The following is a 21,089-nucleotide window of genomic DNA, read 5'->3' on the forward strand; positions in this document are numbered from 1 at the left end:
CTCTGTGAAGTCCTTTATCAAGAATGCCTAAGGATTACCCTGTTATCTGTTTCTGGAGGGAAATGTGAGTCCTGCCTTGAGATGAGACGGATGGGGAGATCAGAGAAAGATGGAATTATCTCTGGAAAAAAAGAAAACCAGCTGGTTATACAATACTTAAAAATGTATCATTTAAAGGTACGATGGCAAGCCGTTTCAGCCCCCAACATGACCTACTTTTAAAAATGCTAATTGTCTTTGTAGAGAAAGACATCTTGAATCCGAATCACACGATTTTCTTGTTTTGTTTGTTTAAACACTGTGAGAATCTGTCAGAGGCTGAATATTGGGAGAAAGAAAGAAAGGGAAGAGAAGGCAAGTAAGAAAGGGGAGGGAGTTGAGATCACAGTTTGCTCTTTCCTTCCTGGCTCATCAGTTCACGTGAAGCGCAGTGTCTGGGTGGCTGTAATGCCTCCATGATTGGGAAGAAGGGCAAAGCTCTCCATTTTTAGCCTCATGCTGTGACTGGAGTGCTTTTGAACTTTAGAGAGTTACCAATTTCTTCCTTGCACGTTACTCAGCTTATCCGGCCGGGCTCATCGCAGGGGAGACAGGGATCAAATCCTCACCTATGTGATTTCAAAAACAGTACAGTGACCCTGGGATGATGATAGGGCAGGACATCATTGAAACTTTCCGGGTGCTCATGGGCTGTATCGTTTTTCTTGTATATAATTCTAGAGTGACACCAGAGCTACTTTAAAAAAATCTGTTCTATTTTGTTGACTTATTCCATTCAGCTCCCCAGTCACCTGTCTTCCCTACATTCTCAGATAAATTTAATTTCTCTCTTCCAGGGGATCGCCCAGAACCACAAAGCACCTTAGACAAGACCATTTGGTCCCAACGTCTTAACAAGCGACTGAGGGCTAGAAAATGGAAATTCTTAGATTCACCGCTAGTCAGTGTGCAGACCAGCTTCCTTCTTCTGTACCATGTCATTCTTTTTTCCAGCTTGAAATCTTGTTCTCTGTCTTCACTTTCATCTGCAACTGCTTGTATTTCTCACAGAAAGAGATCCCTCAGCGGAGCCTTTGTTTTCACTACGCCACTGACATGCCAGCGTTGTGGGCAGCATTCTCCACTTCGCCAAATCCAATGATCGCTCTTCTGTCCTCACCTTGTTCTACTTCTTGGCGGCGTTTGACACATCTTCCTCAGCACTTTCTTCCCGAGATTCATGAAGGCGCACCCTCTTCCTACCTCACGGGCAGCTTCTCAGTGTCCTTTGCTGGGCCTTCCTCCTCCGCCGGGTTACTCAGCACTGGAATGTTCAAGCTTGCATCCTTGGCCTTTTCTCTTTTTTATCTGAACTTTCCTCTGGAAAATCTCAACCGTTCTCATTGCTTTAAATATTGTCTTTATGCCATGACTCTTAAATCCTCACCTCTAATTTAATCTTGCCCTTGAGCTCAAGACTCACGTAGCCAGCAGCTTACTTTAATTTTTCCACCTGGATATTCAAGCTGTCTCAAACTTAATAATGTCCTCACTTTTCTGCCCTATTCACCCAGAAACCTCCCCCCATCTCCCTCATCTCAGGAAACAGTACCTTCATTCAGCCACTCAGTCACTCAAGCCAAAAACTCGGAAGCATCTTTGAGCTTTTTTATTTTTGCTTGGGTTTGAATTTGGTACAATATCAGACTGTGTGCAGTCTTCTGCACCTTGCTTTTTCGCTCACCGTTATGCGTTTTGAGATTAATGCATGCTGAAGTGTGAGCTTAGTTCATTCATTTTTACTGCTGGGTAGCACTTGGTTGTATGACTATACCACAGTTTATCGATCTACTCTTCTGAGAGTGTACATTTGGGTTCTGATGAGCATAATACAAATAATATCTAGTTGACAGAGAGCTTGCTGTGGGCCAGGCACTGATCTCAGTGCTTTTATATATATATGAATCCTCACAACAACCCTATGAGTTGGTATTTTTACAGCCCTTCTTTTACAGATGAGGAAACAGAGGCATAGGAAGATGAAGTAGCTTACCCCAGGTCATATAGCTCAAGAGCGCTGTCAGCACATTTGTACATGTCTTCCCAGGAGTGAAACTGCCAGATCATGGATTTCACACATGCTCAGCTTCATAAGATGATGCCCCAGGGTTTGCTGAGTGACTGTACCCGCCGATCCTCCCACTAGCAGCATGTGAGTTCCCATTGCGCCACGTCTTCACCCACACTTCGTTTTGCCAGTTTTGTGGGTGTAAAATGATATTTTTGATTTCAATTTGCATTTCCCTGATTCATAATGAGTTTGAGCATATTTTTGTGTGTTTATTAGCCATTAGTGTTTCCTCTTTTGGAAACATGAAACATCTGTTCATGTCTTTTGCCCACTTTTCTATTGATTTGTCAGTCTTTCTTATTGAATTATAGGAGTTATTTATATTCTAGGCCCTTTGTCAGTATTACAAGTTTTAAATATTTTCTCCAAGTTCATGATTTGTGTTTTAGCTCTCTTTATAGTGTCTCCTGATGAACAGAAATTCCTAATTTTAATATAATTGAATTTCTCAGTGTTTTCAGTGTCTTGTTTAAGAAATTCATCCTCACCTCAGAGGATGAAAGATATTATCCCATGTTTCTCCTCGTTTTTGCATTTCATAGTCCACCTGGAGGTTATGTTTATATATGGTGTGAAGTGTGGATCCAATTTTTTTTTCCATTCATAGTTTATATCTTTTCCCAGTTGTTGAAATACTGCCTTTTTCTACGTCAAATTTCTGTATAATTGTGGGATTGTTTCTGGGCACGCTGGTCTGTTCCATTGATCTTTCTTCCTGTTCCTTCACTAATACCATCCTACCTCAACTAATATTGCTTTACAATCAATCTAGGTATCCGATAGGCTCATCTGCTCACCTTGTTTCCCTTCTTCAAAAATGTCTTGGTTTTTCTTGGCCCTCTTTCTTATAAACTTTAGAATTAGTGTCTATGGAAAATCCCGTCAGAATTTTGATCACTGTTGTATATCACTTTGGAAAAGAATTGAGATCTTGATCCTAGAGTTTCCCTTACGCGTGAAGATGGCGTCTCTTTTACTTGTTTACTGTCTTGCAACGTTTGTAGCTGTGTGACATATCCCGCAGCTCCGTAGCGGCCTTGCACGTCTTGCAGAGGGAGGCAACCTGGAGTAGTGGTAAAGAGCAGAGGCTTCGGAACCAGATGGCCTGGGGTCAGTCCTCACCTAGCTACTTACCAGCTGTGTGATCTTGGGTAAATCGGCCTCTGGGCCTCAGTTTCCTCATCTGTAAGACAGGGAGAATAAGAGTTTCTGTTTCATAGGGATACACAGTAGATGCTGAATAGTTGTTAGCACCTGCTATTGCTCTGTTTGATCCTAGGTGTCTTATTTTTTGTTGCTTTGTAAATTGTATCTTTTTTTTTAATTACATATTATTTCTTTATTAATGGTGTTTAGAAATGCAAACACCATTGATTTTTTGAAATCTAGCAATCTGGTTAAACTCTCATCAGTCCTGATAATGAGAATTCTTTTGAATTTTCCAAATGGGCTATCATGTATCAACCTGCAAATAATAACTTTAGTTTCTTCCATTTTAATCCTTATATTTTTACGTGTTTTTTCTCTGACTGGGCTGGCTAGGGTCTTGACAGCAATATAGATCTGAATAGCAGTGGGAATGGCGGCTACCTTGTCTTATTCTTGGTTTTAAAGAGAATGTTCTAATGCTTCACCGTTAAGGATTTTGCTGTAGACTTTTAGTGCATATCCTTTATGTCAAGGATGGTTTTTCTATTCCAAGTTTGCTAAGAGCATTTATCATGAACAGACATTTACTTTTACCAAATGCTTAATATGATATGATCATATTTTGTCCTTTAATGTGTTAATGAAGAAAGTTGCGTTAAGTTTTCTAACATTAAAGCATCCTTGCATTCTTGTAATAAACCCAAATGGGTCATGATATACTTTTTTTTTTCTTTTAAAGATTTTATTTTTTCCTTTTTCTCCCCAAAGCCCCCCGGTACATAGTTGTATATTCTTCGTTGTGGGTCCTTCTAGTTGTGGCATGTGGGATGCTGCCTCAGCGTGGTTTGATGAGCAGTGCCATGTCCGCGCCCAGGATTCGAACCAACGAAACACTGGGCCGCCTGCAGCGGAGCGCGCGAACCTAACCACTCGGCCACGGGGCCAGCCCCCATGATATACTTTTTAAAATATATTACTAGATTTAGTTTACTAAAGGTTTGTTGTGAAATTTTACATTTATGATCATAAGTGAGATTGGCCTTTAATTTTTCTTTCTTGGTACTAAGGATATGTTAATTTTATTAAATCAGTTGGAAAGTCTTCCCTCTTCTTGATCCTCTGGAAGAAGATGTGTAAGGTTAAAATTCTCTCTTCCTTGAATGCTTAATAGAATTTGCCTCTAAAAGTTATCTGGACCTGGTGTTTTCTTTTTTGGAAGAGTTAAAATTAGTACTCAGCTTCTTTCATGGTTATAGAACCATTCAGGTTTTTTCTAACTTCCTTAGTCATTTGTGTTATGTAATATTTTTTTAGGAATCCGCCTTTTTCATCTACGTTTCCAACTTTATTTGCTTATATAAAGTGGTTCGTGGCGTATTCTTATCTTGTAACTCTCTGCTTTATCTGGAGTATGTTCCTTTAAAAATAATTTCAGATTTCTAAATTTCTTCTTCTTTTTTTTTCCTCCCCAAATCCCCTCAGTACATAGTTGTATATTCTAGTTCTGGGTCCTTCTAGTTGTGGCACATGAGACCCTGCCTCACGTGGCCCGACAAGTGGTGCCATGTCCGCACCCAGGATCCGAACCAGCCAAACCCTGGGCCCCCATAGCAGAGCACGGGAACTTAACCACTCGGCCTCAGGGCCGGCCCCATAAATTTCATTCGTCTATTAAGACATATATTTGTTTTCGTTATGAAATTTGCTTTATCCTCACTATTTTCTTAATTTTGGATTTTTGTGTGTATTTGGCTGTTCTTTTTTTTTTTTAACTCCTTAATGGCTGCTTAAGTCATTGATTTTGCTATCTTTTCTTGTCTAATATAACCGCTTAAGACTGTTGTTTCCTCTAAGAATACATTTCCAAATGTATTCTTTAAAAATCATCTTCCTATTATTGATTTCTAACTTAATTGCATTTTAATGAAATCCGTGGTCCTCATATTACTGATGTTTTAAATTTGTTGGTAACTTGCTTTATACATAATACATGATCTTTTTTTTTTCTTGCTGGGAAAGATTCGCCCTGAGCTAATATCTATTGCCAATCTTTCTCTCTTTTTTTTCCCCCTCCCTGAAGCCCCAGTACGTAGTTGTATAGTCTAGTTGCAAAGTCCTTCTAGTTCACCTGTGTGAGCTGCTGCCGCAGCATGGCTCCTGATGGACAGGTTGTGTGGTTCCGTGCCAGGGAACCGAACTGGGCTGCCAAAGCGGAACACCCCAAACGTTAACCACTAGGCCATCAGGCTGGCTCTACATGGTCATTTTTTGAAAATCCTCCATGTACGTTTGACAAAAATGTGTAATCCCAATTGTTGGGTTTAGAATTCTATATGTGTTCTTTAGGTCAAATATCTATAGTCTTACAAATTTTTTTTCTGCTTAACTGTCAATTACTAAGAGAGGTGCGTTAAAATATGCCCCACTGATGATGGGTTTGTCATTTTCTCCTTATAGTTCTGTCAATTTTTGTGGTTTTTATATTTAAGCTATTTTTATGAAGTATTTACAGGTCTAGAATTATCTTCCTGGTGAATTGGTGATTCTATCCCTAGTCATGCTATTTTGTCTGATATTAGTATAACTATATCAGTTTCTTTTGATTACTAAATGCTTGATATAACGTTCCAATCTTTTAGATGATCCTCTTATACAGAGCATATAGCTTGATTTTGGCCTTTTAATCTAGTCTGTCTATATCTTTTACCTGAAGAGTTTAATATATTTATACTTATTGTGGTTATTGATATATTTGGCTTTTTTCCACCATCTGTATTTATGTTTTCTGTTTGTCCCTTTTTTCTCTCTCTCTGTGTTTCCGGGTGATTCTTTCTCTCTCTCTCTCTCCCTCTTTTTTTTTTTCATAAGGAAGATTGGCCCTGAGCTAACGTCTATGCCAGTCTTCCTCTATTTTGTATGTGGGATGCTGTCTCAGCATGGCTTGATTAATGGTGCATAGGTCCATGCCCAGGATCTGACCCGTGAACCTTGGGCCACCTAAGTGTAGTGCATGAACTTAAGCACTATGCCACCAGGCCAACCCCTGGGTGATTCTTTTTTCAACCCTTTTTCTTTGTTGTTTCCTTTTGAGTTGGTTAAGGGTTTTTCCCACATTCCATTTAAGCTACAAAAAAAAGAAAAGTCTTCTTGAAAGATAGGTGTTCAATTTTTATTTTCTTAGTGGTTACTCTCAAACTTTGAATGTGAATACTTAAGAGTTTAAAGTTAGTTAGTTTCTATTTTCCTTTGAAACAATTCAGGGACCTTAAAAAAACGCTTGACTTCAGTGGATCCATTCCACGATGCGTGCTGCAATATTTACTGTGGGTAAGTCAGACATTGTCATTCTCGTTTACTATTAGCAATGTTTGTTTAAATTTACCTACGTTTTTGTGATTTCTTTTGTCCACCATTTCTTTGTCTATCTTTGATCTTCCTTCTGGGACCGTTTTCTTATCTTTACAGTACATCCTTAAGAAGTTACCTTAATGTTCAAGCCAGCCCCCAAGGTGCCCCCAATGATTCTCACCCTCTGGAATTCACACTCTTATGTGGTTCCCTTCCACACTGAGTAGAGCTGACCTGTGTCACCATTAGGACATTGTGGAAATGATGGAATGTGACTTCTGAGGCTGGGACATAAAACACATTGCACCTTTTGCCTCATCCTTTCTTGGAATACTCTGTGGAGAAGCCAGCTGCCGTGTCATGAGGTTATCGCTTAGCCCTAGGAGAGGTCCATGTGGAGAGGAATTAAGGCCACCTGTCAACCGCCACTACTTGCGAGTGAGCCACCTGGGAAGTGAATCCTGCAACCCTGGTCAAGATGATCGTGGCCTCGGCCACCATCTTGACTGCAGCCTCACAAGAGAGGACCACCCAGCTCAGCTGCTTCTGAATTTCTCACACACAGAAACTGAGATAATGCATGTATTATTTTAAGCCATTTGTATTGTTGCATAGCAATAGGTAACTCATACACATTAATGAGAGTCTTTTGGTAATAAACTCTCTTTTTTGTTTATCTGACGATGTTTTAATTAACCTTCATTCCTAAAATATATTTTATCTATACATACAATTCTATATTTATAGTTATTTTCTCTCAGCACATTGAAGATATTTTTCCATTCTCTTCTGAATTCCTTTATTGCTGTTAAAAATCCACTGTTGGATATCAGATGGATAAGATCAGATATAAAAAACTTAACACTCAATAATAATGACAAACAACCCAATTAAAAAATTGGCAAAAAGATTTGAATAGACATTTCACTGAAGAAGATATGGTAAATAAGCACATGAAAAAATGTTCAACATCATTAGTCATTAGGAAGAAAGCAAATTAGTCATTAGGGAAATGCAAATTAAAACCACAATAAGATACCAATTGACACTCACGAAAACGACCCTAATCAAAAAGGCGGGCAATAACAAATGCTGGCGAGGATGTGGAGAAACAGGCCCCTCAGACATTGCTGGTGGGAATGTAGAGTGGCACAGCCGCCTTGGAAAACAGTTTGGCAGTTTCTTAAAAAGTTAAACAAATTTGTCATATAACCCAGCAATTCCACTGGTAGTATATACCCAAGAGAAAGGAAAACCTGGGTCTACACGAGACTTGTATGTGGGTATTTATAACATCATTATTTATAGTAACTAAAAAGTGGAGACAACCCAAATGTCCACCAGATACATATTGTATGATTCCATTTATGTGAACTATCCAGAAAAGACAAGTCTGTAGAGACAGAGAATAGATTGGTTTCCTGGGGTGGGGTGGGAACAGGGATTAACTGTAAATGAACACAAGGGATCTTATTTTGTTGATGGAAATATTCTAAACCTACGTTGTGGAGATGGTTGCACCATCTGGTAAATGTACTAAAAATCTTTGAGTTGTACACTTAAAATAAGTGAACTATATATTATGTAAATTAAACCTCAATAAATTTTTTTTTTGTGAGAGTCAGGTGTTAGTCTGATTGCTTTTCATTTGTCTTTTTTCTCGGGGAGACGTAAGTCTTCTTTGTGTTTGGTGTACAGATTTGCAGTAAGACATCTGAGTGGGGGTTCATTTTTATCTACCGTCCCTTGGAGTTGTTGGGCTTTCTAAATCTGAGGATAGGTGTCTTTGGTAAATTCTGAAAAATTCGTTAGCTCTTTCAATAATGCCCCTCCCCCATTCTAATTCTCCTAGAAGCTCATTGTATTTTGGGTCTAACTTTTTTGTTTTCCAGATCTGACTTTTCTTTCCCGTATACTGTTTCATTGTCACACTTGTACATTTTGTGTAATTCCTTCAGCTCTGTCTTCCACATTTCAAATTCCATCAGTCCCAATGGCCAGGGGACGTGAAGTGTGCTTGTTAGAGCATTACTAAACAGGCAAATGTCAGCTCCCCTTTATTGCCTCATCTCCTTATTTAAAGTAGAGTGTCCACTGGACATTTTACTAAGGAGTGTTTTGAATCCTTTTTCCTACTGGTGCCAACTCTAATAGAAGAAAAGAAGCTGATACTTACGTCTGATTGTAGCACCTTTAATCTAAAGCCAGTTAAATCTAAAGCGAGTTAAAGTGTTCTTTGAAGTCAGGCACTAAAGGACTTGACTTTATCCTATTTTCTTCTTTTCCTAGAATTAACATTGTTTGGTGAAATTGGTCCATGAATGAATGAGTAGTCTATATAGAAATTCCCACGCAGATTTTCAAGGGTAAAACTGTGGAAAGAATGTTTGTTGTTTAACAATATATTCATTGAGTGCCTACTATGTGCTGGACACTCTACTGGGTGCTTGCATTGCTGTGGTGAGCAGAAACAGACATTGTCACTGTCCTCATTGAGTCTGGTTGGGATATAGATAGGAATTGAGGCTAAGGGGACCAGATATGATCAGACTACTTCTTCAAAAAGATCCCTGTAGCCACAATGTAGAGAACAAATTGAAGGAAGCAAGAGTGTAGGGAGACTGGTTAAGAAGCTGTTGCAGAAGTAGATTATGGTTCCTTGGCGTAGGCTGGTGTTGGACACAGTGGGAAGAAACGGATTTGAGAGCTCTTTAGGAGGTATCATCGTCAACACTTGATCATGGTTTGATGGTTTGGATATGGAGGTAAGGGAGAGAGAACTGTTGTGGGTTACTCATAGGTTTCTTGTTTACTCAATAGAATGGACTGTGAACAGTGGAAAGGACTGTTTAGGGAAGAAAGATAATGAGCTCGGTTTTGGACGTGTTGAATTTCAGATGCCATTCATACATCAAAATAGAACTGCTGTTCTGATGCTCAGAGGAAATGTGTAATTTTTAAGTTGTCTATGTGTAGGGCTCTAAATCTCTGGTGAGATTCTCCATCTTTTTGTCTCTTTTTTTCTCCTGTTTCTTTTTTTTTTTTTTTTAACTAGATTAATGTTATTTTAAGGTGTTTGTCAGCCAGTTCTACTGTTCTAACATCTGGATCATCTTTGGTCTCTATCGGGTTTTTTTTCCTCTTAGTTTTCAAGTATATGATCCTGTCTTTGGTCATGTCTAGTAATGCCAGAGCTCCGGGTGATGATATCTTCCTCCAGACAGGGCTCCATCTTCCCTCTGCTGGATCGATTCCCTTACTCCAGTCAGACACTGTGCTAAATGGAGGTTGACTTTACAGCTCTGGTGAGGATCAGTCTACTAAACGCTGGTTCTCCCAGTCCTCCGGGGTTTTCAAGAGAGATCCTTGTGTGTCCTTGGGGTCCCCCTCCCCTGATAGATCACACACTCTTTGTCTAGCAAAACCATTTTTCAGAAGCCTTTGCCTAGTTTTCACAGCCTCCTGCACCCTCAGTGTTCCGCAGGTGTCCTCACAGGAAAACTGGCAGTGTGCTTTGGAGCTCACCATTTTGCTGGTATCTCTCACTTAGCAGCGGCCCTCCAGGGACACACAGCCCAGCTTCTCAGGCCCCTGCCTGTATTCAGTCTGTAATTTACTGCAAAAAGCAGCTCCCTTTTCAAGCATCTCTTCTCTTTGTCCCTCCAGTTCTCATTGCCCAGAAGCTCTCTACTACTTTCCAACAGACAATTTCTGTATTTCAGCAGGCTTTTTTCATTGTTCTTGGGGGGAGTCCTGATCTGCCCCAGCTTACTCCATTCTTCTACAAAGTGGAAGTCCATCTTCTCTTCCTGTAAGCTTCTTAAGGGTGTGAATTTTGTGTATTTTGTATCCCCTCAAAAATTAGCATAGTAGCACATAGTAGATGCTTAAGAAAAATTTAACAAATTAATGTACCCAGATAGCGAGGCCCCATTTTTAATATTTAGATCTGCTTTATCTTTTTATTTTTTTTTAAGGAAGATTAGCCCTGAGCTAATATTTGCTGCCAATTCTTCTCTTTTTGCTGAGGAAGATTGGCCCTGAGCTAACATCTCTGCCCATCTTCCTCTTCTTTATACGTGGAACACCTGCCACAGCATGGCTGGATGAGCGGTGCATAGGTGCACACCCGGGATGCAAACCGGCACCCTGGGCCATGAAAGCAGAGTGCACTAACTTAACCGCTACACCACCCGTCTAGCCCCTGCTTTATCTTTTTGAGAGAATTGAATCAATGTGATCTCTAATTGTTTTTATTAAATATTGAGTATTTTACTAAATATTGAGTAGATACATAAGAATATTTAGAAAAAATTTAGAAGATATAAAGACTCATTGTACAACAAACACCCAAGAATCTACTACCCAATTTAAGAAAAAGAATTGAAGTTGTTGGGAGTTCCTTGTATGTCCACATTTTTTCTCATCCTTTTCCCTCCATCTCAGAGGTAACTGCTCTCTGAAATCATTGCCTTATCATCCCTTGAACATTTGTCTTCCGAAGCAATGTATTGTTTAGTGTTGTGTGTTTTGAACTTTATGTACATGAAATCATATTGGCTGAATTCTGTTTTCTTATTATTGTATCTGTCTATGATTCATTCATTTCCACTGATGTGTGGTGTTCCATGGTATTACTGTGTGTGCATGTGTGTTGAGAGACATTTGCAATTAGCTAGTTTTTTGTTTGGTCTTTACAAATAGTACTGCTAACGTTCTTGTGACTGTCGTCTGGTGGGTTATATCTGTCAATAGTTACTGTATTAAAAATGAAAATAGAAATGGTTAAAATTTTACTTATTCACTGAAAATAACAATAACTGAAAAATAAAAGTAATAAGGTAAAAATAATAAAAAATTTTCTTTTTTTTTTCTTTAGGAAAGTTGGCCCTAAGCTAACATCTGTTGCCAGGCTTCCTCTTTTTTTTTTTCTCTCCCCAAAGCCCCAATCCATAGTTGTATATCCTAGTTGTAAGTCATTGTAGTTCTTCTGTGTGGGATGCTGCCACAGCACGGCTTGATGAAGCAGTGTGTAGGTCCGCACCCAGGATCCAAACCGGTGAACCCATGCCGCCAAGCGGAGCACATGAACTTAACCACTTGGCCATGGGGCTGGCCCCCCAAAATTAACATTTTTATGAAAGAAGAACTATAGTTTCCAAAACAAAAAAAATAGTGAGAAATATGGCATTGTTTTACATTTTTTTCAGATCTGTTTAATGTCTGGCTTAGTAGAAAACCTCTGACTTCTCATATCTGTTTCTGCATTCAGTCTGTTTCAGTATCACACAGCAGTGGAGAACCCACTGTATGCTTCGGCGAGAATGAGAGTGAAATAGGAAATAACACCTTAGAATGATTTTGGAAATAGATTTTACCTCGCACACCTCCTGAAAGGATCTGAGGAACTCCCACGGGTCCCAGACCGTACTTAGAGAACCGCTGTCCTAGGATGTGTTCATAGACTAAGCCGCAAGGCTGTGTGCATTCTCCCCTGTGCTGTGTGAAGCCACGCTCTTCTGAAGCGGACGTCCTAAGCTGGCCTTGCACCAGCAGTGTTTAATTGTTCTAATTACCCTAATTGCATCACTTGTTGTCAGATTTATAATTTTTGCCAGTCTGGTGAAAGTGAAATAGGATCTCACTGTGGTTTTGATTTGCATTTTGTGTATTACTGAGGGTTTGTGCGTCTTTTTATGTCAGCTAGCCATTTGCTTTCCTTTTCCGTTAAGTGCCTATCCAATGTTTTTCAGCCGTTCTTAAGTTTTGTTCTATTTTGTAAAGTGAGACAGACTGTTTTTTGTTAAAGTGCTCATTAGAGAGTCAGGTTGACCATACTTATTACATATTTTGATTTGAGCAATAATTGTAACATGTGTGGGGCTTGTTTGGGATTTAAAGTATTCTTTAGGCCTCTCCCAGACTTCTTGTAGCAGCCGTTAAGGGGCACTTTTGCGGAGGGGAACGTGTGTTCTGTTCAGTATGGTATTCAGCATTTAGCACATATACACCCATTGTAGTTGGAGGGAACGTATTTTGACTTAAGAGGTTTCTATTTATTTATATCTCATCTCTTTGGGCCTCAGTTTCCATATTTAAACTGGAAATAGTACTTGCGGCTCCAGCATTCTGGGGTTCTGATCTGCTTTGTTAATCTTTACCTTTCTCTTCAGTTGTGTGAATGGGCTTAGAGTTAGTTTTATCCACCTTTTTTTTTCTCATTTGAACCATTGACACTTTTATTTTCCTAAGTGCCCTTTAGTGATCGTGGCCCTCTGATTCTGTTCAGCCTGTCCTTTTATTCCTGTTTTTTTTTGTTTTTTTTAATTTTTTTGAGGAATATTGGCCCTGAGCTAACATCTGTGCCCATCTTTCCTCTACTTTGTATGTGGGACACCTGCCACAGCATCGCTTGCCAAGCAGTGCGTCTGCACCCAGGATCCGAACCAGTGAACCCTGGGCTGCCGAAGCAGAACATGCGCACTTAACCACTGCGCCACTGGACTGGCCCCGCCTATTGTTTATTTTTTAACTTATGAATTTTCAAAAAGTGGAGAAAGTAGTATATCAATTCCCCATGTACTTGTCACCTGGCTTCATTAGTTATCACCATTTAAAAAAATATTTCCCCTAAAATTAAAATATATTTCTTTGGTAAGGAAAATAGATTTTTGGGGGGAGAGGGGTGAGACAGATTGGCCCTGAGCTAACATCTGTGCCAATCTTCCTCTATTTTGTATGTGGGTCACCACCACGGTGTGGCTGATGAGTGGTGTAGGTCCACACCCAGAATCCAAACCCGCAAACCCCAGGCCACTGAAGCAGAGCACACAAACTTAACCACTATGCCACCGGGCCAGCCCCCAAAAATAGATATTTTTTAAAAATGTAAATAATGCAAGACAATCTTAAGTTTAAAAAACAAAACTTAAGAAAGTAAAAGTAAGATGAAATGACTGCTATCAGAATTTGTTTGAACAGTCTTCCATTTGTTTGAAAATTGAGTGTGAGCGATTTAACAAAAATGGCATCGTACCATAATTATTGTATTATAAGTTTTCTCAGTTTGGGGCCAGCCTGGTGGTGTAGCGGTTAAGTTCGCACGTTCCGCTTCGGCAGCCCGGGGTTCGCCAGTTCGGATCCCAGGTGCCGACTTACATGCTGCTTGGCATGCCATGCTGTGGTAGGCGTCCCACACATAACGTAGAGGAAGATGGGCACGGATGTTAGCTCAGGGCCAGTCTTCCTCAGCAAAAAGAGGAGGATTGGCGGCAGATGTTAGCTCAGGGCTAATCTTCCGCAAAGAAAAAAAAAGTTTTCTCAGTTTAATTTGTATAGATCTACATCATCATTTATAGTAACTATACCTTGTTTCTTATATAAATATAATATTTATCAGTCAGTTCCCAATGTGTACAATTCTGTTTGTCTCCTTACATGGATTTCTACAAGTAGGATTGTTAGGTAAAAAGGAATGCACATTAAATTAATACCTATTATGAAACTGCTCTCCAAAAGACAAAAATTGCTGGTAGGTTTCATTTCTGTCAGTTGTACATTAGAGTGCCTATTTTCCCATATTCTCACCAACCCTAGGTATTGTCACTCTTTTTCATTTTTTCAACCTGGTTGGTGTTTGTATTTATCTGATTAGTACTGAAATTAAACATCTATTCATATATTTTCACCTCTCCTTTTTCTTCCTTTGTGAATTGACTCAGTATTGTTTGCGAATTTTTATTTTGAGGTGTTTATTTTTTTCTATTGATTTCTAATAACTCTTTACATATTAAGGATATTGACATCCATCATATTATATTTTTCATTTTAGTTCTTAAAATGTTTAAATCTTATGATGATTAATTTCTATGTTATCGTTTATTTTTACGTAGAAGTTTTTAATTTTTAAATGTATCAGTTCCTTTATGGATCCTGATTTGGTGTGATGGTATGATGCTTACAAAGGTCTTCCCTGCCCCAAGATTTTCTTTTTAATTATCTGTATTTTCTTCTGCTACTTTTATGCCTTGCTTACTTGCTTTTTTCTATTTAAGTCTTTAATCTGTCTGTAATTTACTTTGGTGTAAGGAATGAGATAGAGATCTATCTTTGTATTTCTTCAATTAGCTAGCCAGTTTTCCAGTACTGTTTATTGAATAATTCATCTATTTCTTAAATACAATAAATTTCTGTTTATACTTAGGTCTAATTTTGGACTCTGTTCCCTTCCATTGATCTCTTTGTTTATTCTTTGCCCAATACCAAGGTGTTTTAATTACTTTGGCTATAGAATACATGTTAATATCCTGTTGAGTAAAGCACTCTTCTTCACTCTTTTCCCCAGAAGTTTCTTGGCGTTTTTTTCTTTCTTTCTTACTTTTTTATTGTTACTATGCAATTTTTAAACCTAAGACAAAGCAGAGAGAAAGGTTTAATGAACCCCCATACAAATTAATCTCCTAGATTGAACAATTGTTTAAAATTTGTCATATTGCTTTATCCATTTTTTCCTATGTTACAAAATCATTTCCCCCTTGAATACTTCATCATGCACCTCTACTTACTTCTCAATTGTATTTAATTATTGGTTGTCATTTGCATTAAGGAAACTTTTTTTTTTCAAGATTTTATTTTTTTCCTTTTTCTCCCAAAGCCCCCTGGTACATAGTTGTGTATTCTTAGTTGTGGGTCCTTCTAGTTGTGGCATGTGGGACACTGCCTCAGCGTGGTTTGATGAGCGGTGCCGTGTCCACACCCAGGATTCAAACCGGCGAAACCCTGGGGTGCAGTAGCGTGCAAGAACTTAACTACTCAGCCATGAGGCTGGCCCCTACATTAAGGAAACTTTTGATAAAATTTTATATTTTATTTTGATGTCTTCTTAATGATTCCACTAGCTTTTTGGTTGATTCTCTTGAGTTCCAGTACATAGTGACATATCTGCAAATGGGGATTGTTTGTCTCCTCCTTTCAGCTTTTATATCATTTATTTCTAATGACTTCAGCCAGTTTTCGAAACGGTTTTATATGAATACCAGAGACAGGCCCTTATATCGTCCTTTCTTCAGCAGGAATGTCCTCTCTCCTTTGATCCTGAAGCTGACTGTTTATGGAAAGTATATATTCTTAAAGTTTATGTTAAGGGAGTATTTTTCTATTGCTCTTTTGCTAAGGGTCTTTTAAAAATTAGGAATGTGTGCCGAATTTTATCAAATGCCTTTTTAGCATCTAATAAAATAATTATGTTTTTCTTTCAAACTTATTAATGTGATAACATGTATTAATAAGTCCCTTGAGGCTAGCCCCATGGCATAGTGGTTAAGTTCATGCGCTCTGCTTCAGCGGCCCAGGTTTATGGGCTCAGATCCCAGGCGCGGATCTACACTACTCGTCAGCCATGCTATGGCAGCATCCCACATACAAAATAGAGGAAGATTGGCACAGATGTTAGCTCAGGGCTGATCTTTCTCTAGCTAAAAAAGAGGAAGATTGGCAACAGATGTTAGCTCTGGGCAAATCTTCCTCAGGAGAAAAAAGTAATAATAGCTCCCTAATATTCAACCATGCTTGACTTGGCAGTCTCCGTTGGATATAATGTTTTTGTTTTAATATATTTTATTGATTTTTGCCCCTGACTTGGAACACTTGCTTTTGACCAGACGTTGGAGGATGTTTGGTTTTCTTGTTCTTCCCATAACCCTGTCTGCCTCAATCATTGAAACACATCTCTTAAGGGGGTCATGATGCAGGACTGTCATTTAAGTGGCTAGGACTTGTCAGATGCACATGGTATGTAGGGTTCTTTTGAGCAAAGGTTAAGGAACACACTTAACCTTTTTGAGACTTCTGATTTGCCTGGCTCTGTGCTGGGTACTTTTCACATCTATTAGTTCACATGGCAGTTCTATTTTATGGGTGAGAAAACTTCCGTTTAAGTCCCTTCCATTCCTGAAGGCTGCAGACCTGAGAATCTTCGCGTTTCGTTTCAGTAGGCAAGCCCTCTCCTCCCTCACCCCACACTGGAAACCTGTTTTCCCATCCAGAAGACTGTCATCGAGGAGACCATAGAATGAGGAAAAAATTTATAAATCTTGTTGGTATGTGCAAATAATTGGCATTTATACCCCAAAGATAAACTTACACTGACCAGCTGAAAATTCGGGGTTTACTTATAACCTTGTGTTCCTCTGCTTCAAAGAAAGTGACCTCCTATGACCAGGAAATAAAACGCGCCTCACCGTGTTCCTGGGTCCTGTCTTTCGTTTGGGTGTAAGTTTTTCCTCATCTCTGGTGTTGCCCCATTTGAACAATGCCTACTTCCATCTGATTTCTCTGTGAGACAATTACAGACAGGCCATCTTTTTTCCTCTTTCCATTCGTTGTAAAATCCACTCTCCTGCATCTCGTTCAACCCATCCCGTCCCAGCTGTGCCTTTTGGGATGATTATTTAGTTGCTTTGCTTTTTAAAAATCTGCTTCAGGGTTACTGATTTAAAAATAATAATGCCTTAGTTTCACAGTCAAAATTATGTTATTTCATGTAAAGTAATAAGTTCAATATTTACATATTCATGTGACTTCTTAAGCGGTGGAAGTATACTGCTCAGAAATGTACCTTTTCGTGTTATTGTTATTAGAGCTCATCCAGACTTCTACAGCTGCCCTGTTAAAATTGAAACAGTTTTAGAAATGGAGAGTTATTCTCACCGAGGGAGAACTTTCCCGTAATTTTGTCTATTGATTTGCACTTTATGCTGGAAATGCTGTTGTGGGGGGGCGGAGCTAACGCTTCCCGTCTTATGATTAAAGAACAAAAGAGGAGAGGAAGTGATTTGCTCATATGGCAGCCATTTCTTGCTAGGACAAAAGAATAACCCAGGTCACTTGTGTTCTGGTCCAGCATCTATCTGCTCTGGTCCCAAAAGGACCATTAGTTTGATTCAGAGACTGATGATCCAGTTTTTTTTATTTCATGCAGATCTTTATTTTTCCTTTCTTCCCCTTTTTCTGTCCAAAATATGGTCGTTTCACTGTTCATTGTTGCCTTATTAGAAAGGAAATGGAGGGGAATGGAATCTGACTATTTCTCTCTTGGTGCGCCTCTCTGGTTATGATTTGCATGGCAGAAATTTGAAACAGCCATAAATGCAGGTTGGGGATCACTTGTAGATATCCTTTAAGGCTCTTTCTTCTCTATCTTACAGTGAAGCACAAACTAGAATTAAGATTCTTGTTATTGTATTTTTGTTCCATTCTCTACCCAGTTATCAAGTAGACAGCCTTATTCTTTCAGATTTAGTCTAATGGGATCTAAAGAAAACAATTTCTTGAGAGAATTTACTTGGACTCAAATAATATGTCCTCACTGAAGCCATAGCCCAGTTACTCACAATCGTTTATGTAATTTAGTCCTTAATTATGTCTGCCCTGTTAACAGTTGTTAGCTAATTGTTCAATGTACTTAAATCCTGTCCTTGCAACTAGGTTATAAAACTGTTCAAAAGCAGAGATTGTGCCTCATTTTTCTATGTATTTCACAGCTCCTAGCATAGAGCTAAGCACACAGAAGATGTACAGTAAATGGTTGATGGGGATCTTGATGGGCACAGAGAAAGTCTTTAACCCAACTCTAGGCTCCATCCGTGTTACTCTGACTGGGTCCTCCTGTTGGTGATGGCAGTGAGGATGTTCTCTGCGAGGGCTAAAGGGCCTGTGAAGTGGAGAGAAATGGCTCCGGGGCAGGCCTTGGGGGTCAAGGCCAGGAGCTCCCTTCCTGTGTGGAAGAGCGGTTGCCTCACTGCTCTTATTACGAGGAGGTCCATCCCACAGAAGAGCGAGCCAAAGGCAGTCTCAAACAGTGAACAAGTAAGAGTGATGATGATGATGACGTTGATGCTTCCAAGTGTAGCATTTACTGCATCTTATTATATGCCGGGTCCTATGCTGCCTTTCATTCTCTCAATTAATCCATATCACAGTGTTGATAAATAAATGAAACGCAATAGTATATGTTGGAGTATATGAGGAAGCCGTTTGGTTTAAAACTAATTTGGCCTGACCTCGTTTTTCCAAAAAGGCCTGATGTGGTCTGTTGAGCATGCATTGTACATCTGCTTTAAGCATTTACAATGTCCCAAAGACAAGAATGATGCCCTTGAAGATAGGTATGTAGCTTTCCCCCATACTAGCATTTCTTTAAGGATAAGCATCTCTTCCTGGAAACTAAGGATTAATTACCGACCTGCTGTGCTCACCTTGTGAGCACTGACCTGCTAAGCATCTCGTGACAGTAGTAGAAGAGCTATTCCTGTGGTATGTGATGTATGCTCTTTGTTCCAAGACAGTATATAACCACTCCGTACACCCCTCTTCTTTGCTGTGCCTCCTTCTTTGAGGAAGCAAGCCCCCAAGCTATGGTCCTCAGATGTGGCTCATAATAAACTCATCCCAATTTTGATTTATAGATTGATTATGGATTATTCGTGTCAACATGTTGTGAAGTAGGGAACTGTTGTTATCTTCATTTTATGTGAGAAAACTGAGTCACAGAGGTTGCCAAAGGTCACCCAACAAAGAAAGTAAGGGGTAGGATCAGGAGAAGACCAAGACGCGGAGGGAAGAACCACTTTGAGTAATCGGGACCTGATTTGATGTTTTTCTGGTTTTTTGTTGATGGATTTGGCTAAGATTTCCAAATAGAGTCTTTAAAAATGACAATAAACAATTCCTGTTATCAGTATATTTTCAAAATGCCTTTGTAGAGAGGAAGATTATTTTTGAACCAGATAACCTGGGGTCCTGCTTTGTAAGCCCTTTGGATTCCAACTGTTTTTGTGAGATATCTTCTCTTCCTTCCATAAAGATGAGAGCCAGGATTTCCTGGTAGGGCATTGCCCTTTAAAGTGGACTTTGGAAAGAGTTCAGCCAGTTCTCTTAAAAGTATTTGGGAGCTGGTGACTAAAGTCCTCACACCAAGAAAAAAACCACAAAATAAGAGATTTACATAAGATAACAGTTTCTTTCTCACATAAAAAATTAAAAATCAAGCGCTTATACAGCAGCTCACATGGTGTCATCAGGGACATATCAGGTGAGTCTGCTCCCTTTAAAAAAATCTTCCTGCAAGTCCTACCTAATATATCCACTTACACATTGGCCGGATTTTAGACATGCAATCTCACCCAGCTGCAAAGGAAGCTGGAAAGCATGCTCTTTTATTTCAGGAAGCAACACACTCAGCTAAAAATTGGTGTTCTCTTATTAAGTAGGAAGGGGAAAATAGATGTTGGGTAAATAATTAGCAAACTCTGGCACACTGGGTAGAACCTTCCTTTAAAAAAAAACAGGGGCCGGCCCCGAGGCCAAGTGGTTAAGTTTGCACACTCCGCTGTGGTGGCCCAGGGTTTCACCGGTTCGGATCCTGGGCTCGGACCTAGCACTGCTCATCAGGCCACGCTGAGGCGGCGTCCCACACAGCAGAACTAGAATACACAACTATGTACTGGGGAGCTTTGGGGAGAAAAAGGAAAAAATTAAAATAAAAATCTTTAAAAAAAAACCCAAAAAGTTTTATTGAAGTATAATTGACATACAATAAACTGCACATATTTAAAGTATGTAATTTGACAGATTTTGACATAAATATACACGCTTGTGAAACCGTCACCGCATTAAGATAATGAACATATCCATCACGCCAAAAGTACCCTTTTGTAATTGCCACTTCCCACCCACCCACTGTGTTGGATTCTTCTGCAATTACAAAACATCTTTCCATTCTCTCTCTTTTTTTTTTTTTAGGGAAGATTAGCCCTGAGCTAACTGCTGCCAATCCTCCTCTTTTTGCTGAGGAAGACTGGCCCTGAGCTAACATCTGTGCCCATCTTCTTCTCCTTTATATGTGGGAAGCCTACCACAGCATGGCTTTTGCCAAGCGGTGCCATGTCCAAACCCGGGATCCGAACCAGCAAACCCCGTGCCGCCGATGCAGAACGTGCGAACTTAACCACTGTGCCACCAGGCCGGCCCGCTTTTCATTCTCTTAACAGCATCTTTCAAAGGGCAGGGCAGAAGTTATTCATTTTGATGAAGTACATTTTTATCAATTTTTTTCTTTTAGAGATTGTTCTTTGGTGTCATAGCTAAGAAATCTTTCCCTAACCCAAGTTCCCAAGTATTTTCTCCTGTTTTTTTCCTTAGAATTTTTTTTTTTTTTTTTGAGATTGGTGCCTGAGCTAACAACTGTTGCCAATCTTTTTTTTTTTTTCCTGCTTTTTCTCCCCAAATCCCCCCAGTACATCGTTGTATATTTTAGTTGTGGGTCCTTCTAGTTGTGACATGTGGGATGCCTCCTCAGCATGGCCTGATGAGCAGTACCATGTCTGCGCCCAGGATCCAAACCGGCAAAACCCTAGGCTGCCGAAGCGGAGTGTGCAAACTTAACCACTCGGCCTCGGGGCCGGCCCCCCAGAGTTTTATAATT

The 21,089-nt window shown here is 39.5% G+C and overlaps 1 protein-coding gene across 4 annotated transcripts in view; it reads left to right on the forward strand.

Annotated features, from left to right (window-relative positions):
• Window positions 1-21,089, forward strand: part of PACS1 (phosphofurin acidic cluster sorting protein 1) — a 132,609-nt gene that overhangs the window by 69,678 nt on the left and 41,842 nt on the right. The window contains exon 1 of one of the 4 annotated variants that reach the window (XM_070565547.1): window positions 2,081-2,191. The exons of the other annotated variants lie outside the window; for them this stretch is intronic. Within the exon in view, the coding sequence (XP_070421648.1) occupies window positions 2,190-2,191 (2 nt within the window). The 5' untranslated portion in view covers window positions 2,081-2,189. Of the gene's footprint in view, window positions 1-2,080; window positions 2,192-21,089 lie in introns of those variants that run through there. 4 annotated transcript variants of the gene reach the window in all.

Source organism: Equus przewalskii, chromosome 11 (assembly GCF_037783145.1).
Source record: "Equus przewalskii isolate Varuska chromosome 11, EquPr2, whole genome shotgun sequence".
Lineage (NCBI taxonomy): Eukaryota > Metazoa > Chordata > Mammalia > Perissodactyla > Equidae > Equus > Equus przewalskii.